This window comes from Camelus dromedarius, chromosome 16 (assembly GCF_036321535.1).
Source record: "Camelus dromedarius isolate mCamDro1 chromosome 16, mCamDro1.pat, whole genome shotgun sequence".
Lineage (NCBI taxonomy): Eukaryota > Metazoa > Chordata > Mammalia > Artiodactyla > Camelidae > Camelus > Camelus dromedarius.
In genome coordinates, this window is record NC_087451.1 from 19,740,681 (window position 1) to 19,755,599 (window position 14,919).

General features: G+C 48.1%; 2 protein-coding genes across 3 annotated transcripts; one reads left to right on the top strand and one right to left on the bottom strand.

Annotated features, from left to right (window-relative positions):
* The first annotated feature begins 806 nt into the window (after positions 1-806).
* On the top strand, positions 807-2,275 carry RANGRF (RAN guanine nucleotide release factor). 2 transcript variants are annotated; one of them, XM_010996484.3, is made up of 5 exons: positions 809-1,029; positions 1,119-1,235; positions 1,440-1,596; positions 1,688-1,773; positions 1,996-2,275. In XM_010996484.3, exons 1-5 carry the CDS (start codon positions 953-955, stop codon positions 2,117-2,119), a joined length of 561 nt encoding a protein of 186 aa, XP_010994786.1. In that variant the 5' UTR covers positions 809-952; the 3' UTR covers positions 2,120-2,275. The 2 variants fall into 2 exon arrangements, with proteins under 2 accessions (XP_031323528.1, XP_010994786.1); XM_031467668.2 differs by lacking the exon at positions 1,688-1,773 and having other exon boundaries at positions 807-1,029.
* SLC25A35 (solute carrier family 25 member 35) lies at positions 2,246-5,992 on the bottom strand. Its single transcript, XM_010996485.3, has 5 exons — positions 5,045-5,992; positions 4,081-4,146; positions 3,474-3,626; positions 3,007-3,141; positions 2,246-2,847 (listed from the first exon to the last, which is right to left on the bottom strand). The coding sequence occupies exons 1-5, from the start codon at positions 5,417-5,419 to the stop codon at positions 2,674-2,676; spliced, it is 903 nt and encodes a 300-aa protein (XP_010994787.1). The 5' UTR covers positions 5,420-5,992; the 3' UTR covers positions 2,246-2,673.
* Positions 5,993-14,919: the final 8,927 nt, after the last annotated feature.

Below are 14,919 nucleotides of genomic sequence, written 5' to 3' on the forward strand. Positions count from 1 at the left end.
GCCGAAGCTTTAAGAACACTCTAAAAATCTGTAAAACAACAGAGTTAATTCCCTGCTTTCTTCCGTGTGTGTGTGTGTGTGTGTGTGTGTGTGTGTGTGAGTGTGTGTGTGTGTGTGTGTGTGAGTGTGTGTGTGTGTGTGTGTGTGAGAGACGGGGGAGTGTGTGTGTGTGTGTGTGTGACGGGGGAGTGTGTGTGTGTGTGTGTGACGGGGGAGTGTGTGTGTGTGTGTGTGTGTGTGTGTGTGTGTGTGTGTGTGTGTGTGACGGGGGAGAACACCCTCTTCCCCGCCCCCTCCATCCCCTCGCATGGTTCCCAAGGTGAAGATTTGAGGGGGATTAGATACATAATCCCTGGGTTGGGTTTTGCTTTCAGGAAGGCGGGAGTCCTAAATCCTAACCCGGCCCCACACCTGGCCCCATTGTTCCCCTAATTCTCCGCATCCGGGAATTAGTGGTCTGGCTGGCAGCTTATTCCCGGTCAGGAGGCCCTGAAGAGTGATTTGGGAGACTCTGAAACTATCCACTCCCCTCCCCTCAGGAGATTCCACTTGTACGTCAGACCCTTGGACGATCAACTGCCCCTAAGGAGGGTCTCAGGCGACATTGTTAGAAAGTGCTATCCCTTTAAAAGGAGGAGACAGACGGGTGCGAGCTAGTGACCACAAGGGCGTCACAAATACTAAACCGAGGTCTTAGCTCCTAGCTGACCCCCGCGATCCCGCCCCGCGCCCTTCTAACAGCTTGGCTTCCGGGAGCAGCCCCACTGGGGCACCGCCCCCCAAGGCGAGGGCGCCGATTGGCCAGCGCGATCGAGGGGCGGGGCCAGGCCTTAAAGGGTCGAGGGCCAGGGAAGACTGGCGGTGGCTGCTGCGAAACGCAGGGAGGGGATGCCACGTGGGCCTATGTGGGTTTCTTTTAAATCTCTAGTGCCCAGACCCTAGTCTTAGGCCCATGGAGCCCACGCAGGACTACCCACTGTTTGGGGGCGCCTTCTCAGCCACTCTCCCTCCCGGGGCCATTGACGTAAGGTGAGACGGCCCGGGCGCCAAAGGAGGCTGACGTGGTGGGTTGCGGGCAAGAAGCGGGGTCAACCAGGGTCTACCTCGCCTCTCTCCAGCGACCTTCGACCAGTCCCGGACAATCAAGAAGTTTTCTGCCATCGCGTGACAGACCAGAGCCTGATCGTGGAACTTCTGGAGCTGCAGGCCCACGTGCAGGGTGAAGAGGCTGCTCGGTGAGGACGTCGAGACGGCGGCTGGCCAATGGGAGAGCCAGAGCCGAAGAAGTGGGCGGGGCCGGTGGCTGGACGGTTAACCAGGGCAATGAAAACTCCAAGGGCAACACCTATCACCATAAGTGAGCGAAGCTTAGGACTTAAAAGATGCTTGTCGGGGGCGGTAAGAGATGTCCCTCCATGACCCTGCTTCCCTCACTCCAGGTACCACTTTGAGGATGTTGCTGGGGTGCAGGAGGCTAGAGCTGTACAAGTGGAGGCTGTGCAGCCCCTCCCTTTGGAGAACCTGGCCCTGAGGGGCTGCTGTCAAGAAGCCTGGATCCTCTCTGGCAAGCAGCAGGTAGCGAAAGAAAACCAGCAGGTGAGGGCCAAGGGAGTTTGAGAAGTCCTGGAGGGGCGAAAAGGGGTGGCCCCGGGGAATCAGGTAAGCATCCCGACTCTGATTCCTTTAGGTAGCAAAGTATGTGACATTGCACCAGGCCTTGCTGCGGCTGACCCAATACCAGACTGATCTCTTGCTCACCTTCAATCAGCCCCCGTAAGAAGCACAGAAAGGGTGCATGGCTTGTGACTGGGTCCCCATGAGAACTGGCTGGGAGGGGCAAAGCAGGGAGATCCGTTGGTGGGTCCTCCAAGGACGTGGGAGTAGGCCAGGGCTTTGGGGTCACAGACATCCAGGTCCTCTGGGGAACAGGAGATGGGAACTTACAAACCCAAGGCTTGGATGACGTTCTCTCTCTGTCTGTTCCTCACCTTCAAGCCCTGAGAATAGGTCATCTCTTGGCCCTGAAAATCTGTCACTTCTGCCCTGGAGCCTGGGTGACTTTGAACAGCTGGTGACCAGTCTGACCCTTCACGATCCCAACATCTTTAGTCCCCAATAAAGAAACTGAAATGCTGCACGATCATGATGCTGCTGAAGACCTGGAGCCCCTATTCTGCAAGGGGAGCAAGGGGTTGGATATAGTCCCCTAATTCCTTCCCAGTGCATAAACATAAGACACCTCCTCTCTGCAGAAATAAACTTGCTTTATATCCAATATAATATCTGTGCCTTTGAATCTAACAGAACACCTTGGTCCCCCCAATTCCCTTTGGTCTTGGACGGTGGAGTTTAAATTTGTGCATGGGATCAGAAGGGACTTGAGGCCGGCAGTGGAGAAAGGGAGGAAATACACTCTGGAGTGACTGATTCAGCCCTGAGAGAGGGGTGTGAAATGTACAGGGGTACAGGTAGGGAGGGTTTAAAGCGACACCCAAGGAACAGAGGGAAACTATCCCTTGTAGTGATTCAACCCTGAGAAAACAGATGGGGTATAGGGTTGGCTGTTCCCCCTCAGATGGACCATGGCAGGTCATCTGGTCAGAAGTCACCACACCGTGGTAATGGAGTGTCCAAGGAGTGCTGATTTGGTGGAGTGTGGAGGAGTGGCTGTTGTTATTTGGTGTAAGTGTAGTAGAGCGTGCGCAGCTGGTCCCAGAAGAAGAGAGAGAGGATGGTGTGGGGGCCAAGGCGGAAGTAGGAGGCACCTATGCCCTTGTACATGCCAAAAATGCCTTCTGTCCGAGCCGTCTGCAGCAGAGCGTCCAGCAACCCCCGGTACATGAGGCCCTGAGAGGTTGGAGAGGGAGGGAGAATACAGAGAAGGGGTATGTCAGAGCCCACCAGGGGCCTCACCTCAGCAGGCTGCATTTAGGCCTTCCTATCTGCAGCCACAATCTGCTCTTCCCCATCCCCCGGTTTGCCCTGCCTGCCCGCACCCACCCTTACCTTGCCCTGAGCATCTGTGGGCTGATTGTAGAGCCTTGTGCTGACCACGTCAAAGGGTGTCATGGCCAGGACCACCGCAATGCCACTCACCATGGCAGCCGCCAGAGCCACCTTCCAGGTCTGGGGAGGAAATATCTAAAGTGGGGAGGGAGAAAGAGCTTTGTCAGTCAGCCAATCATTCAACCCCTAGGAAAGGACAGGCCCTGTGCTGGGGATACAGTAGCGAGCTGGTAACTCAGGGAGCTTCCACTCCACCAGTGATAACACTGCGGAGCCCTGATGACTCAGGTATACCTGGGAGGAAGTGGCAAGAGAACTGTGGCAAGGGTGTAAAGATACAGTGACCCCCAAGCCCTTGTGCCACTCCCTCATATTGAATGTCGGCACTGTCCCTTTAGAGCCCACTTCAGCTTGCCCTCCCCCTGCCCACATTCCCAGGGTGGTCCCATCCCTTCCCCGGGCAGTACCTCCCACTGGGTCATGAGGTCCTTGGTGGATGAGAAGGTGCACAGCTGGGTGGAGGAACCGACGATAACTCGGGGCAGGCCGCCCAGGGCCCCACGCCACAACCCCAGCAGACCATGTTTCTGGCCAATCTTGGTTAGCGCCTGAAACATGCCCTGGTTGTGGGGGAGGGAGAACATGGGGGCAGGGTTCAGTCACCCAGGCATCAGGGGCTGCCACCTCCTAACAATGCCAAGGATGGGTCCATAACAGGCACCCAGACTCTAGACAACCAGTTCCATGTGGGCTTAGAGTGAGAATGTGGCCCCTCAGTTGTCTACCACCCCCATCCCCTCCCTTGCCACCGCAGAATAGGGCAGGGTGTATGGATGTGAGGACCTGACATTTGCAGGTCAGGAGAGTGGGGCAGGAGAAACAAGGGCAGAAGACTATAGGAACCGGGGAACGTGGGGGAAAGAGGGTGTGGGTGGACTCCAGGGCAGAGTAGGGCTGTACTGATGGGCTGGGCAGAGCCGTGGAGGGGTTGGATCTGTTGGGTGCAGGGAGAAGCCTGGACAGGGGAATGGGAGAGGATGGGCAGGGACTCCAGCTGGGTTGGAAAACCCTCACCTGATGCTTATACTGGTGCCCTACAGCAATTTCTGAGGCTGCCTGTGCCTGTAGGTGTGTCTTCACCTGGGGACAAAAGAGTGTTATAGCCTATGGCCCAGTGGCCAGCTTCCCACCTCAGAGACCCAGATGCCTGACCCCTTCATACTTCCTCTAGGGTGTTCAGAAATGAATATCCTTTTAATCTGATAATTATTGTTGTTCCCACTTAACAAATTGGTCATAAGGCTGTGTCCCTTGGCTCCATCCCTTGGCTCCAGTCCCGGGGGGGATGGGTCTCTTAGCACTGATAGACACCCCACCCCTTCTACATCCTCCTTTCCCTGGGGGTAGGGGTGAGGGGTGGAGAGGTTGGAGAATGGCAACATTTCCTAAGACTGTTCATGGTAGGCAAGACATGGTATCCAGCATTTTATGCCAGCTCCTATCCCTAGACTGGCAGACAATCTCCAGCCACTACCACGACCAGGCTGCCCATCAGACTCTGAGGCAGGTTGTGAGGGATCATCTGTAAAACTTGCTCCCTGGCACCCAAGCCCTGTGGGGGCGTATGTCCAGCTAACTTTGGGGAGGTCACTATCCCTGAATCTCATACCCTAGGAGTGAGACCAGACTGCCTCTCTTTCTACAGAACTCACTGCCTTCCAGTGTCTTTCCAGAAGGAGCTCTAAGCAGGGCCTAGTCCTAGCAATAAGAGCTGTGTGATCTTGAGCTGATCACTTCCCCTCTCTGGGCCTCAGGCCCTTCACCTATACCAGATAATTAAAAAGGGCAGACTGTGCGATTATAATTCTGTGATGCCCAGGACTTCCGCTGATCCCTACACTTGCTGATGTATGTTACTCAAATTATTCTTCCCTTACACAAATCCACTTCCAACTTAGTATCAGATTGTGAAGGCTCAGGCACCCACCCAACACCGAGTATCTGCCCTGAAGGCCCCAGGCAAGACCCTTCTTCTCACCATGTAGATAGGGCTCCCCAAGTAGGCTCCCATGACCCCAGCTAGAGCCCCAGCTGCTGCACTGCGGGCAGGGCTGTGGGTGCCTTCAGCTGTGTGCAGGTAGCCCCCAGCTTCAGCCAGCCCGTAGGTGCCCAGCCGGATGCCGTTCATCAGGAACTGGTATAAGAGGGCAGGGGCCAGGCCCTTCTGCAGGGCAGCCAGGCCGTCCACCTTGCTGATGGTGATGAAGGCATGGAAGACGTTTCGGTAGTGCCGTTGGTAGGTGCCAGGGGCCTGCAGTTCTCCCTGCAGCTGCATCCTAGTCTTCACCACCTCCAGGGGATTGGTGAACAAACAGGCTCCGCAGGCTGCCAGGCCACTCATCAAGAAGTCCATGGTGGGTAGCAGTAGCAGGAACTGGCCCAGGAGTAAGAAAGTTAAAATGAGCTTTAGAAAGAGGGTCAGAAAATCAAGGGAAAATCTCAGTTCCAGCAGTCCAGGCTACAGGAGGTAGAGATTTAGACGTCTGTAGTCAAGAATGTCAGGGTCAAATGTCAAGAGGTCAGGGGTTAGCGGGAATTTGAGAGTCAGGAGCTGGCAAAGAAAGAAGAAATAATGAGTTTAGGAGAGTCTGGTGAGGAGGTTATGACGAGGACTTGTTAATTAAGGGATTTGAGGTCAAGGAGGGGCAAAAGCCAAGAGGACGGCAGGTGGGGTGCTTAGGATGACCGGCTACGGGGCCGGGAGAAGGGATAGGGAAACGGAGTTGGGAGACAGGGGCCAGGGAGGAAGGAAAAAGAAAATCAGCAGGTTAAGGAAAAGAATCCGGGAGAAGATCCGTTGGCGTCCCCGGGACAGCAAGGAGATCTGGATCGGGGGAGGAAGTCGAGACTCCTGCAGAGAGTGAGCCTTCCCAGGCAGCTGCCAGTGCCGGCAGCAGCTTCACCCCTAGCAGCCAGCGGAGGCCGGGCCCCCACACTCCAGTCACCGGAGCGCCGCGCCCAATGGGGAGCCTTGGAGGGTCAGAGCCGAGAGCCTCAGCCAATCAGCGCTGAGCCGGCTCCGCGGCCAATGGGAGGCGCTCTCCGCGACCCGGCCCCCGGAATAGGCTGAGTGGCGGTTGGAATTAACTCTCCCTACGCTGGCGCCGGGGTCTGGGCTGCGGATTCGGAGCTCTGGGAGGGGTCCCCGGGAAGCGGAGGTTTTATCACTGGCCGCGAGGAGAGGCTGGACCCTGTGTTACTAGACGGGCCCAGAGGTGGAGTGAGCACGCAACAGCCCCATATTGGCATGCTTGGGACTGCTCCTCTTGCGGGCAGAGGGCTCCCTTCCTTCGCCATCTATCCCGGGACATTGCCAGGTGGGTTGCCAAACTGTAGATCCACACCCTCTCGGTTCAGGCACCAGAAGAGCCCGGAAGCTGCAGCTTCGCCCGTGGGGTAGGTGGGGCACACCTGCTGGACTGGACAGATCTCCTTATGCTGAGTAAAATATTTGTAGGTTCTAAGCGCCAGGGTGTGACTGGCTGCGGGCACAGAGGAATGGGTCCTGAAGGATGGCGAGGGAACGTAGTCACATCCCTATGCTCTTCTGGACCTCACAGCAACCCAGAGAATGCCGGACAGCCCAAAGCGGGATTTTAATCCCTGGTCTTAGGTTACACAGGGCCAGCAAATGGTGGGAGAGATCCTGAGATTCTGGACTCCTGTCTTGTTCATGAGCCTGGTAATCGTTAATCAAAGAAGAACTTCTAAGAAAAGGGACTAGGGAAGCTAGCTGGGAAGGGGTTGAGGGGGAAGGCTTGAAGAAAGATGACAAGAGAATAGGGAATATCATATGCGGCAGGAGTAGGTGGTAGCGCGTACACCTGTGTGTGAAGCAGCCACCAGACTTAGAATACATTTTGAATTCCAGTTTGGGTCTTTCTGCTTACCAGCTGGATGGCCTTGAGCAAGTTACTTAACATCTCAGAGTCTCCTTTGTAAAAATGGGGATGATAATTATCTATTGCACATACCTGAGTGAAAGTGTTGGACTTTCTCTAGGTGCTCAGTTATCAGTTTCCTGAAAAGTTAAGAGCTGTCAGAACCCTGTGCCCTTGTGTATGCTGTTCCCACTGTGCCCTTATTTGGGTGACCTCCAAATCATTCTTCAAATAGAGCTTCATCTCTCCTGATCCTTGAAGCTTTTTAGCCACTTCATCCTGCTTTGCTCCTCAAGCATTTACCCTTGTTTCACATTTGTTTAGCAGCTGTTTACTCTCTGACTACTTGGTGAGTTCTTGGATACCCCCAGGGCTGGATTTGAATCCTCTCTGTCTCACCAGTGTACTGGTTAATCTTTGAGTCTTAGGGTGAGGCAGGAGGGTTGGAGGGCAAACTAGAGCAGATAATGGGGCTTCTCAGGAGAGGCTCTGAAAAGGTCCCCTGAAAATTTCTGAGGAAAGTTCCCCAAATGCTTCCATCTGGTTGCTGGGATTGTCACCCAAAAAACTGGATTCGCCACTTGGTGTGTGAAGGAAAAGCCCAGATGGGCTAATGAGCTAAGTCACAAATCTAAGTGTGATAAGTGTCAGTTTACTGATATAAGTTCTGCCGGGCTAACTCGTAAATCTGAAGTTTAGTGTCAGTTTACTGGGCTAACAAGCTAACTCTTAAATCCAAGCTCAACAAGTGTCAGTAACGTGATCTGTTCTGAATTGATAAGCTTCAGTGTACTGATTCCTTGCTTTTTGTTGTTTGAACCTTATTGGCTAATAACCCCATACTTGTAATTAACCCTATAAAACCTCATGCGCACGTCTTGGAGGTGCTCAGAGCTTCGGAGCAGAAGCCCCTCTGAGCCCGCCGTCGTAATAAATCTGAGTACTCCAACCCTCCGAGTGGTGCTTGTTTCTTGGCTGGCCTGTCATTTCCGTAACAGGTGAACATTGAGCCAAAATATACAACCAAGCCAAAGAGCAGGAGAATGAAGGAATTATTACTTGTAGCAAGTAAGAAGGACACCAGAGATCTTTCCCAAAGCAGTGTCTCCCCAAACAGCAAAACTGGGGAAGTTTTCAGCTAAGGGTACATGCATATTCGTGAAAGGGTTTGGGTGATATGTGCTTATTTCTGAAGGGGCTGGAGCAAAAGAAAATTCAGCATAGAATTAGGGCAAAGGTTGCTAGAGTACAAGTTTTGGTTGAGAAATCTGGAGGGTCAGAAAAAGATTAACATCTTCATTCCTTATGTTCAGAAAGGTCTGTGGTCTTAGCACAGAGTTACCATCCTCCACCTGCATGGGGGCCTTAGTTCCTGCAGAACAACTGAAAGATACATATCAGATTGTTATGTATATCCCTTGAGGAGGACCTAAGACTGTTTTACACTGAACTATTGTTTCTTGAATGCTTTTCCTTTGTTCCTGCATTCTTTTGTTCCCCTAAAATTCTTAATTACTGAGACCTGTTCTAGGGTAAGCATTGTGACTGTGCTTAGATCACAAAATTGCTTCGGCCTGAAATGGCTTCTCTTACGCCAAGAAAGCCATGCCTGGGATTCTCTGTGGGGACCCCCTTACTCTATCTGCTTACAGGGTGAGAGTTCATCATTGTTTTGATCTTTGAGTTTATACCAGCAGCAGCAGCACTCGGGAACTTAATAGAAATGCAAATTCTCTAGTCCCACCTCAGACCTCCTGCACCTGAAGGTGGGGCTTGACAAGAGGTTTAATAAGCCTTCTAGGTTATTCTGATATGTGCTTAAGTTTTAGAACTGTGCTTATGTCTCTTAATATCCAGATGCTCTAGAGATAGACAACTTTTAAAGTGTTATTTTAAAAAAATAAACTCAATTTTTAGACCAGTTTCTGTTTACAGAAAAAATTGTAAAGATACTGTGAGAGTTCCCATATACCCCACATCCAATTTCTCTTATTAATATTTTACATTGATATGATATGTTATAATAAATGAACAAATATTAATTCATTATTGTTAACTAAAGTCCATATTTTATTCAAATGTCCTTCATTTTTGCTTGAAGTTCTTTTTCTCTTCCAGGATTCCATCCAGGATACCCCATTACATTTAGTTGTCTTATCTCCTTGGGCTCCTCCTCGCTGTGACAGTTTTTTAAACTTTTGTTATAGAAGAAAAAAGTTCACGTGCCCGACGCACAGTGAAGCCAAACAAACAAGAAATGTGAGAGTTTGGAACAAAGAAAAGTTTACTGCAGGGCCAAGCAAGGAGAATGGGTGGCTCCTGCTGAAAAAACCCGACCTCCTCGGTAGTTTTCAAAATGGGAGAAGCTTTTAACAGACAAAATTTGCCATGAGGGCTTCAGGGCATGTGACTTTTTTTGATTGGTTTGTGATGAGGTAATAGGGCCATGTTCCAGGAATCTGCTCAGCCTGAAGTTGCCATCCTCCACCTGGGTGGGAGCCTTAGTTCCTGCAGCAGAACTCAAAAATATTGTCCTGTATATCCCTTGAGCAGGAACCAGGATCCTGCTTTAATAGTCTCACTGTCATATTTTGATTGTTCCTCCTTTGCTTCTACATTCCCTTGCTTCCCTGGTTAGCAGCTTTTTGAATCTGCTCTTTGAAACTCAGGAAGGTCTAGGCGGCTGAAACCTTTGGGGTTGGGGGGGAGGGACAATGACATGGGAAGGCTTTTGTGCCCAGGAGGGCCCCACATGGTCCTGCTCAATTTCACTTTCCTTGTTTTTGGTGACCTTGACAGTTTTGAGGAGTACTGGGCAGGTCTTCTGTAGAATGTCCCTCTACTGGGTTTTTTTTCTCATGATTGGACTGAGGTGGTGGGGTTTTGAGAGGAAGACTATACAGGTAACTGTCATTCATCACATCATATCAAGGATGCTACTAGATACATACTGTCAAAGTGATATCACTGTTGATGTTGACCTTGATCACCAGGCTGAGATAGTATTTGTCAGGTTTCTCTGTTGTAAATTCATTATTTTTTCCTCCTTTCCATACTGTACTCTTTGGAAGGAAATCACTATGCACATCCCACATTTAAGGAGGGGAGAGTTAGGCTCCACCTCCTTGAGAGAGAGGTATCTACATAAATTATTTGGAATTCTGCATGGGAGATCTGTCTCCCTCATTTATTAATTCAAGTATTTATTTCTGTCAGTATGGACTCATGGATATTTATTTTGTAGTTTAGGTTATAATCCAAAATACTTTATTTTCTTGATCAAATTTTTCTGGTTTTGGCCTTTGGGAGCTCTTTTCCTGATTTCTGTGTTTCTTTGCCATATCCTCATCAAAATTCTTTTAAAAGAAAATTTTAAAGCATTTATTTACATTTTGGCAGTATACCTTATCAACTAGAATACAGTGCTTATGTGTAATTTCTTTTGCCTTTGGTCTTAAAGACTCCACTCAACTCCAAAGTTACTTAGGTCAGCACCCCCCACCCTTTTTGTAAAGTTGTTTCATACATTTGTAATACAGTTAGATTTGGTCACATTCTGCATTCCTTCCTGGGATCCTCTGACCTCCAAAATTATTTTTTTTATCATGCATACATTAAGCAAGTTATGCTTCATAATTTGTTCTTTGTAAGTTCTACGGGTTTTGACAAATGTATTATATGAACTAGTCTCACTACCCTAAAAAAGTCCCCTGTGTATCACCTATTCAACCCTCCCTAGAAATGACTGATCTTTCTACTGTATATTTTTGCCTTTTCCAGAATATCAGATTGTTGGGACCATAAGAAATGTAGCCTTTTCAGACTGGCTGCTTTGACTTAATATGCACTTAAAGTTCATCCATCTTTTTATGGCTTGATAGCTCATTTCTTTTTATCACTGAATAATATTCCATTTTATGGATGTACCACAATTTGTTTATCCACTTATGTACTGAAGGACATCTTGTTTGCTTCCAGTTTGGGGTGATGATGAATAAAGCTGCTATAAATATTTGTGTGCAAATTTTTATGTAGAAATTAGTTTTCAGATTGGCTTAATTAATACCTCGGAGTGTAAATGCTGAGTTGAGTGATAAGACCATGTTTAGCTTTGTAAGAAATTACCAAACTCTCTTCCAAAGTGGCTGCACCATTTTTGCCTTCCCACCAGCAAGTTAAAGCTCCACATTCTCATCAGCATTTGGTAGTGTCAGTGTATTTTTTGGATTTTAGCCATTCTAATAGGTGTGATAGTGGTATTGCCTGTTGTTTTAATTTGCAATTTCTTAACGGCAAATAATATTGAGCATCTCTTCGTATGCTTTTTGCCATCTGTATATCTTCTTTTTTTCAGCTTTATTGAGGTATTAACATATATCATATGTAAGTTTAAGATGTACGACTTGATGATTTGATACATGTATATATTGTGAAATGATTACCACAATAAGGTTAGCACTGCCATTCTCTCACATAATTACCGTGTGTGTGTGTGCGCGCGCGTGCCTGGTGATAACTTTTAAGAACTACTCTCTTAACAACCTTCAAGTACGTAATACAGTATTGTTACGAAAATGGGGCTTGAGAGGATGGCCATGTTCTAGGTCATGGGCGAGTCCCTGGGACTTGCCTCTTCAAGTGAGGGTCCTTGGCTTCGCAGAGGAAAGAATTCAAGAGTGAAACATAGTAAAGTGAAAGCAAGTTTATTCAGGGAGATACATACTCCACAGACAGAGTGCAGGGTTTCTCAAAAGGCAAGAGACTGAGAGGCAAGAGGCTTAGGAGATATACATTTCATAGGAAGAATATGGTTCGTGTCAATCAGAAGGGAGAGTCGCCTAGAGGTGCAGGGGCGGTTAGTTTTTATGGGTTCAGTAGTTTCATATGCTAACAAGTGGGAAGATTATTCCAGCTATTTTGGGGGAGGGGCAGGGATTCCCAGGAACTGGGCCACCGCCTACTTCTTGGCCTTTTATTTCCAGCCTTGGAACTGTCATGGCACCTGTGGGTATACCATTTAGTATGTTAATACATTATGATGAGTGAATAATAAGGCTCAGTGTCTACTGGAAGTCGTATATTCCACTATATTGGGCCTCAAGATCTTCTGGGAGTTGAATCTTCTGCCATTTTGGCTGTAACCAGGTGATGTCTTATCCTCAATTGCTGTGTCTTTCTTTTAATGGTTGTGCCCTGCCCCCTTCCCTCCTGTTTCAGTGTTGTTAATTACCCTTGACATTGTGTACGCTAGATCCCCAGAACTTACTCATCTCATAGCTGGAAATGTATACCCTTATATACATTCTTTAGTGAGGTATTTGTTCAGATCTTTTCCCCATTTTTAAATTGGGTTTAAATTTTTTTCTTATTGTTGAGTTTGAGTTATTTGTGTGTTTTGGATAGCAGTCCTTTATCAGAAATGTGTTTTGCAAGTATTTACTCCCAGTCTGTGAGTTGTCCTTTCATTCTCTTAACATTGTCTTATACAGAGCAGAAGCTTCATTCCCCCCTTGGTTGAATACATTATTTATATTCATATTCAGAATTTTTTTTAATGAAAAACAAATTTTTATTTTGTTAAGCCACTGAAATGTAGCTATTACAACAAATAGGATTACCTTAATTGATGCAGAAGTTTTAATTATAATAAAATATATTATTTTCTTTCCTGGATTGTGTTTTTGGTGGTGTATCTAAAAACATATTGCCAAACGCTAGGTTGCCTAAATTATCTCCTGGGTTTTATTTTAGGAATTTCATAGTTTTATATTTTATATATTTTACAATTAGGTCTATGATCTTTTTTGAGTGTGAAAAACGTAAGGCCCGTGTCTAGGTTGATTTTTTACATATGGACATCCAGTTATTCCAGCAACTTTTGTTGAAAAGACTATCCTTTCTCCATTGAACTGCCTTTGCTCCTTTGTCAAAAATCAGTTTTCCCAGGGGATATAGTCAATCTTTTATAACAACTACAAATGGAGTATAATCTATAAAAATTTAAGTCACTATGTTGTACACTTGAAACTAATATAATATTGTAAATTAACTATACCTCAATTAAAAACTTTTTTTAATTGACAAAGAGTTGACTATATTTGGTTTGGTCTATTTCTGTTGATCTGTGTGTCTGCCCCACCCCACAACACCATGCTGTGTTGATTACCATAGGCTGTGATCATTTTCTTCCTGGATATGAATGGAATGTCCTGAGACAAGTTTGAGGGGAATGGACAGGGAACACAAAGATGGCCCCAAGTCTGAGAGAAGGGGTGAAACCGTGGAGAAAGGAGGGTGGCCTGAAGGGTACCCGCTGTGCCTGCCTCTTCTGCATGTTTGCCTGGGGTGGCCTAGACACTGTTGGGTTCATATTGGATGCCAGGCCCCACACCTGAAGTGCTCAGACTCCACCTGGTGGCAGTTGGACAGAATCCTCTATCTTCACTGAGATCCAAACCTGAATGGATTCCCAGAGCAGGCCAGGGTTTCCTCACTGCCCCTTCTTGATTTATCCCACACCACAGGCAGGCTATCTACCCCAAATGTCTTTCTACACAGAAAAGAGGGCCAGGTGTTCTGTACTCTGTGAAAGATTCTGTTGGAGTTCAAAGTTCCGGCCCTACCAGAGGCCAGTGGGACTCAACACTCCTTTCATTATGAGCTCCTCTCCCTTTGCAAGAGTTTTTTGGTTGTTAAGTGACAGAAACCCAATTCAACTGATTTACAAAAAGGGAATTTATTGACACACATAACTGAAAAGTGCAAACACAGATATGATTTCAGGCCAGAAGGATCAAGGACTTAAATGTGTCCCTCCCCGCCTCTCCCCTATGATCGTTTAATTCTCAGGCTACCTTACCGACAGCCACCAGCAGCTCCAGGCCTAAATTCCACAGCTCAGCATCCCCACTGCTAAGACAGTGTTTTGATTATTGCTGCATAATGAATCAACCCTAAAACTTAGTGACTTAAAACAAGCCATTTCATTGCTCATGAGTTTGTGGATCAAGAATTTGCATAGGGCTCAGTGGGGATGCTCTTGTGGTATCAGATGGGTGCTTGACTGGGGCTGAAAGATCCAAGATGGCCTTGCCCACATGTCTTAAGACCTTGGTCCTAGCTGAAGGCTGGGCATCCTGGTTCTCCAAGTGGCTTCTCTCGCCATGTGACCTCTTACCCTTCAGTAGTCAAACCCATTCATCTGTACATGGAGGCTATATTCTAAGACAACAAAGTGGAAGCTGCCAGTCCTCTTAAGCCCCAGGACCCAAACAGGCAGTGTCTCTTCCTCCACATTGTCTTGATCAAATCAAGTCACCGGACCAGCCAAAACTGAACTGGAGGGGAAATAAATTGTTCTTGACGGGAGTTAGAGGCAGTCACATTGCAAAAGGGCATTTGGAATGGGAGGGATCATAGCAGTCATCTTTGAAAGCAATCTAGCAGAGAGTAGAGTCTTTTCCAATAATTTGTGCAGAAGTTCTGTGTGAATTACACTTTGGCCCTGCTTGTGTCATAGGCTCACCCCTGAACCAATCTCAGTAGGTAGGGAAGAGAGAGTGTGCTTACTGGCTGCTCCTGGGCCATACCTTCCCCCAGAATGGGCCATGTTGACCCAGAATGATGGAACGGTGGGTCCCCAAAAGAAAGCTAGGTGCTGGTATCAGAAGAGGGGGAAGGGGTGGGAAACTGGTTAAAACTCTTGCTGTCCACTCCCCCACCTGCTCAGAAACCTCAGTGCTGTTCTGCCCTGTCTGGTTGCCCATGATATGGCCTCCACTTGTTCCTCCAGCCTCACTCCTCTCTTTCTATTTCAGCTAAACTTCCCTTTCAGAGTCCTCCAGACCGGCCTACTTTCCTCCTCACTGTGCCTGTGTTTCCCTGGTCTCCCCAAATGGTCACCCATGCCTTGCCTCTTGGCCTGACCAAACTCTACCTGATTTTCAAGAAACAGTCTAAGTACCTCTCCTCC

Coding starts and splice junctions, on each gene's coding strand:
- SLC25A35 (XM_010996485.3), bottom strand. CDS start 5,419: ATGGACTTCTTGATGAGTGGCCTGGCAGCCTGCGGAGCCTGTTTGTTC. Junction 4,147..5,044: donor TGGGGAGCCCTATCTACATG/GTGAGAAGAAGG, acceptor TTTTGTCCCCAG/GTGAAGACACACCTACAGGC. Junction 3,142..3,473: donor ACCTCATGACCCAGTGGGAG/GTACTGCCCGGG, acceptor TCCCCACTTTAG/ATATTTCCTCCCCAGACCTG.
- RANGRF (XM_010996484.3), top strand. CDS start 953: ATGGAGCCCACGCAGGACTACCCACTGTTTGGGGGCGCCTTCTCAGCC. Junction 1,236..1,439: donor CAGGGTGAAGAGGCTGCTCG/GTGAGGACGTCG, acceptor CCCTCACTCCAG/GTACCACTTTGAGGATGTTG. Junction 1,774..1,995: donor CTCACCTTCAATCAGCCCCC/GTAAGAAGCACA, acceptor CTCACCTTCAAG/CCCTGAGAATAGGTCATCTC.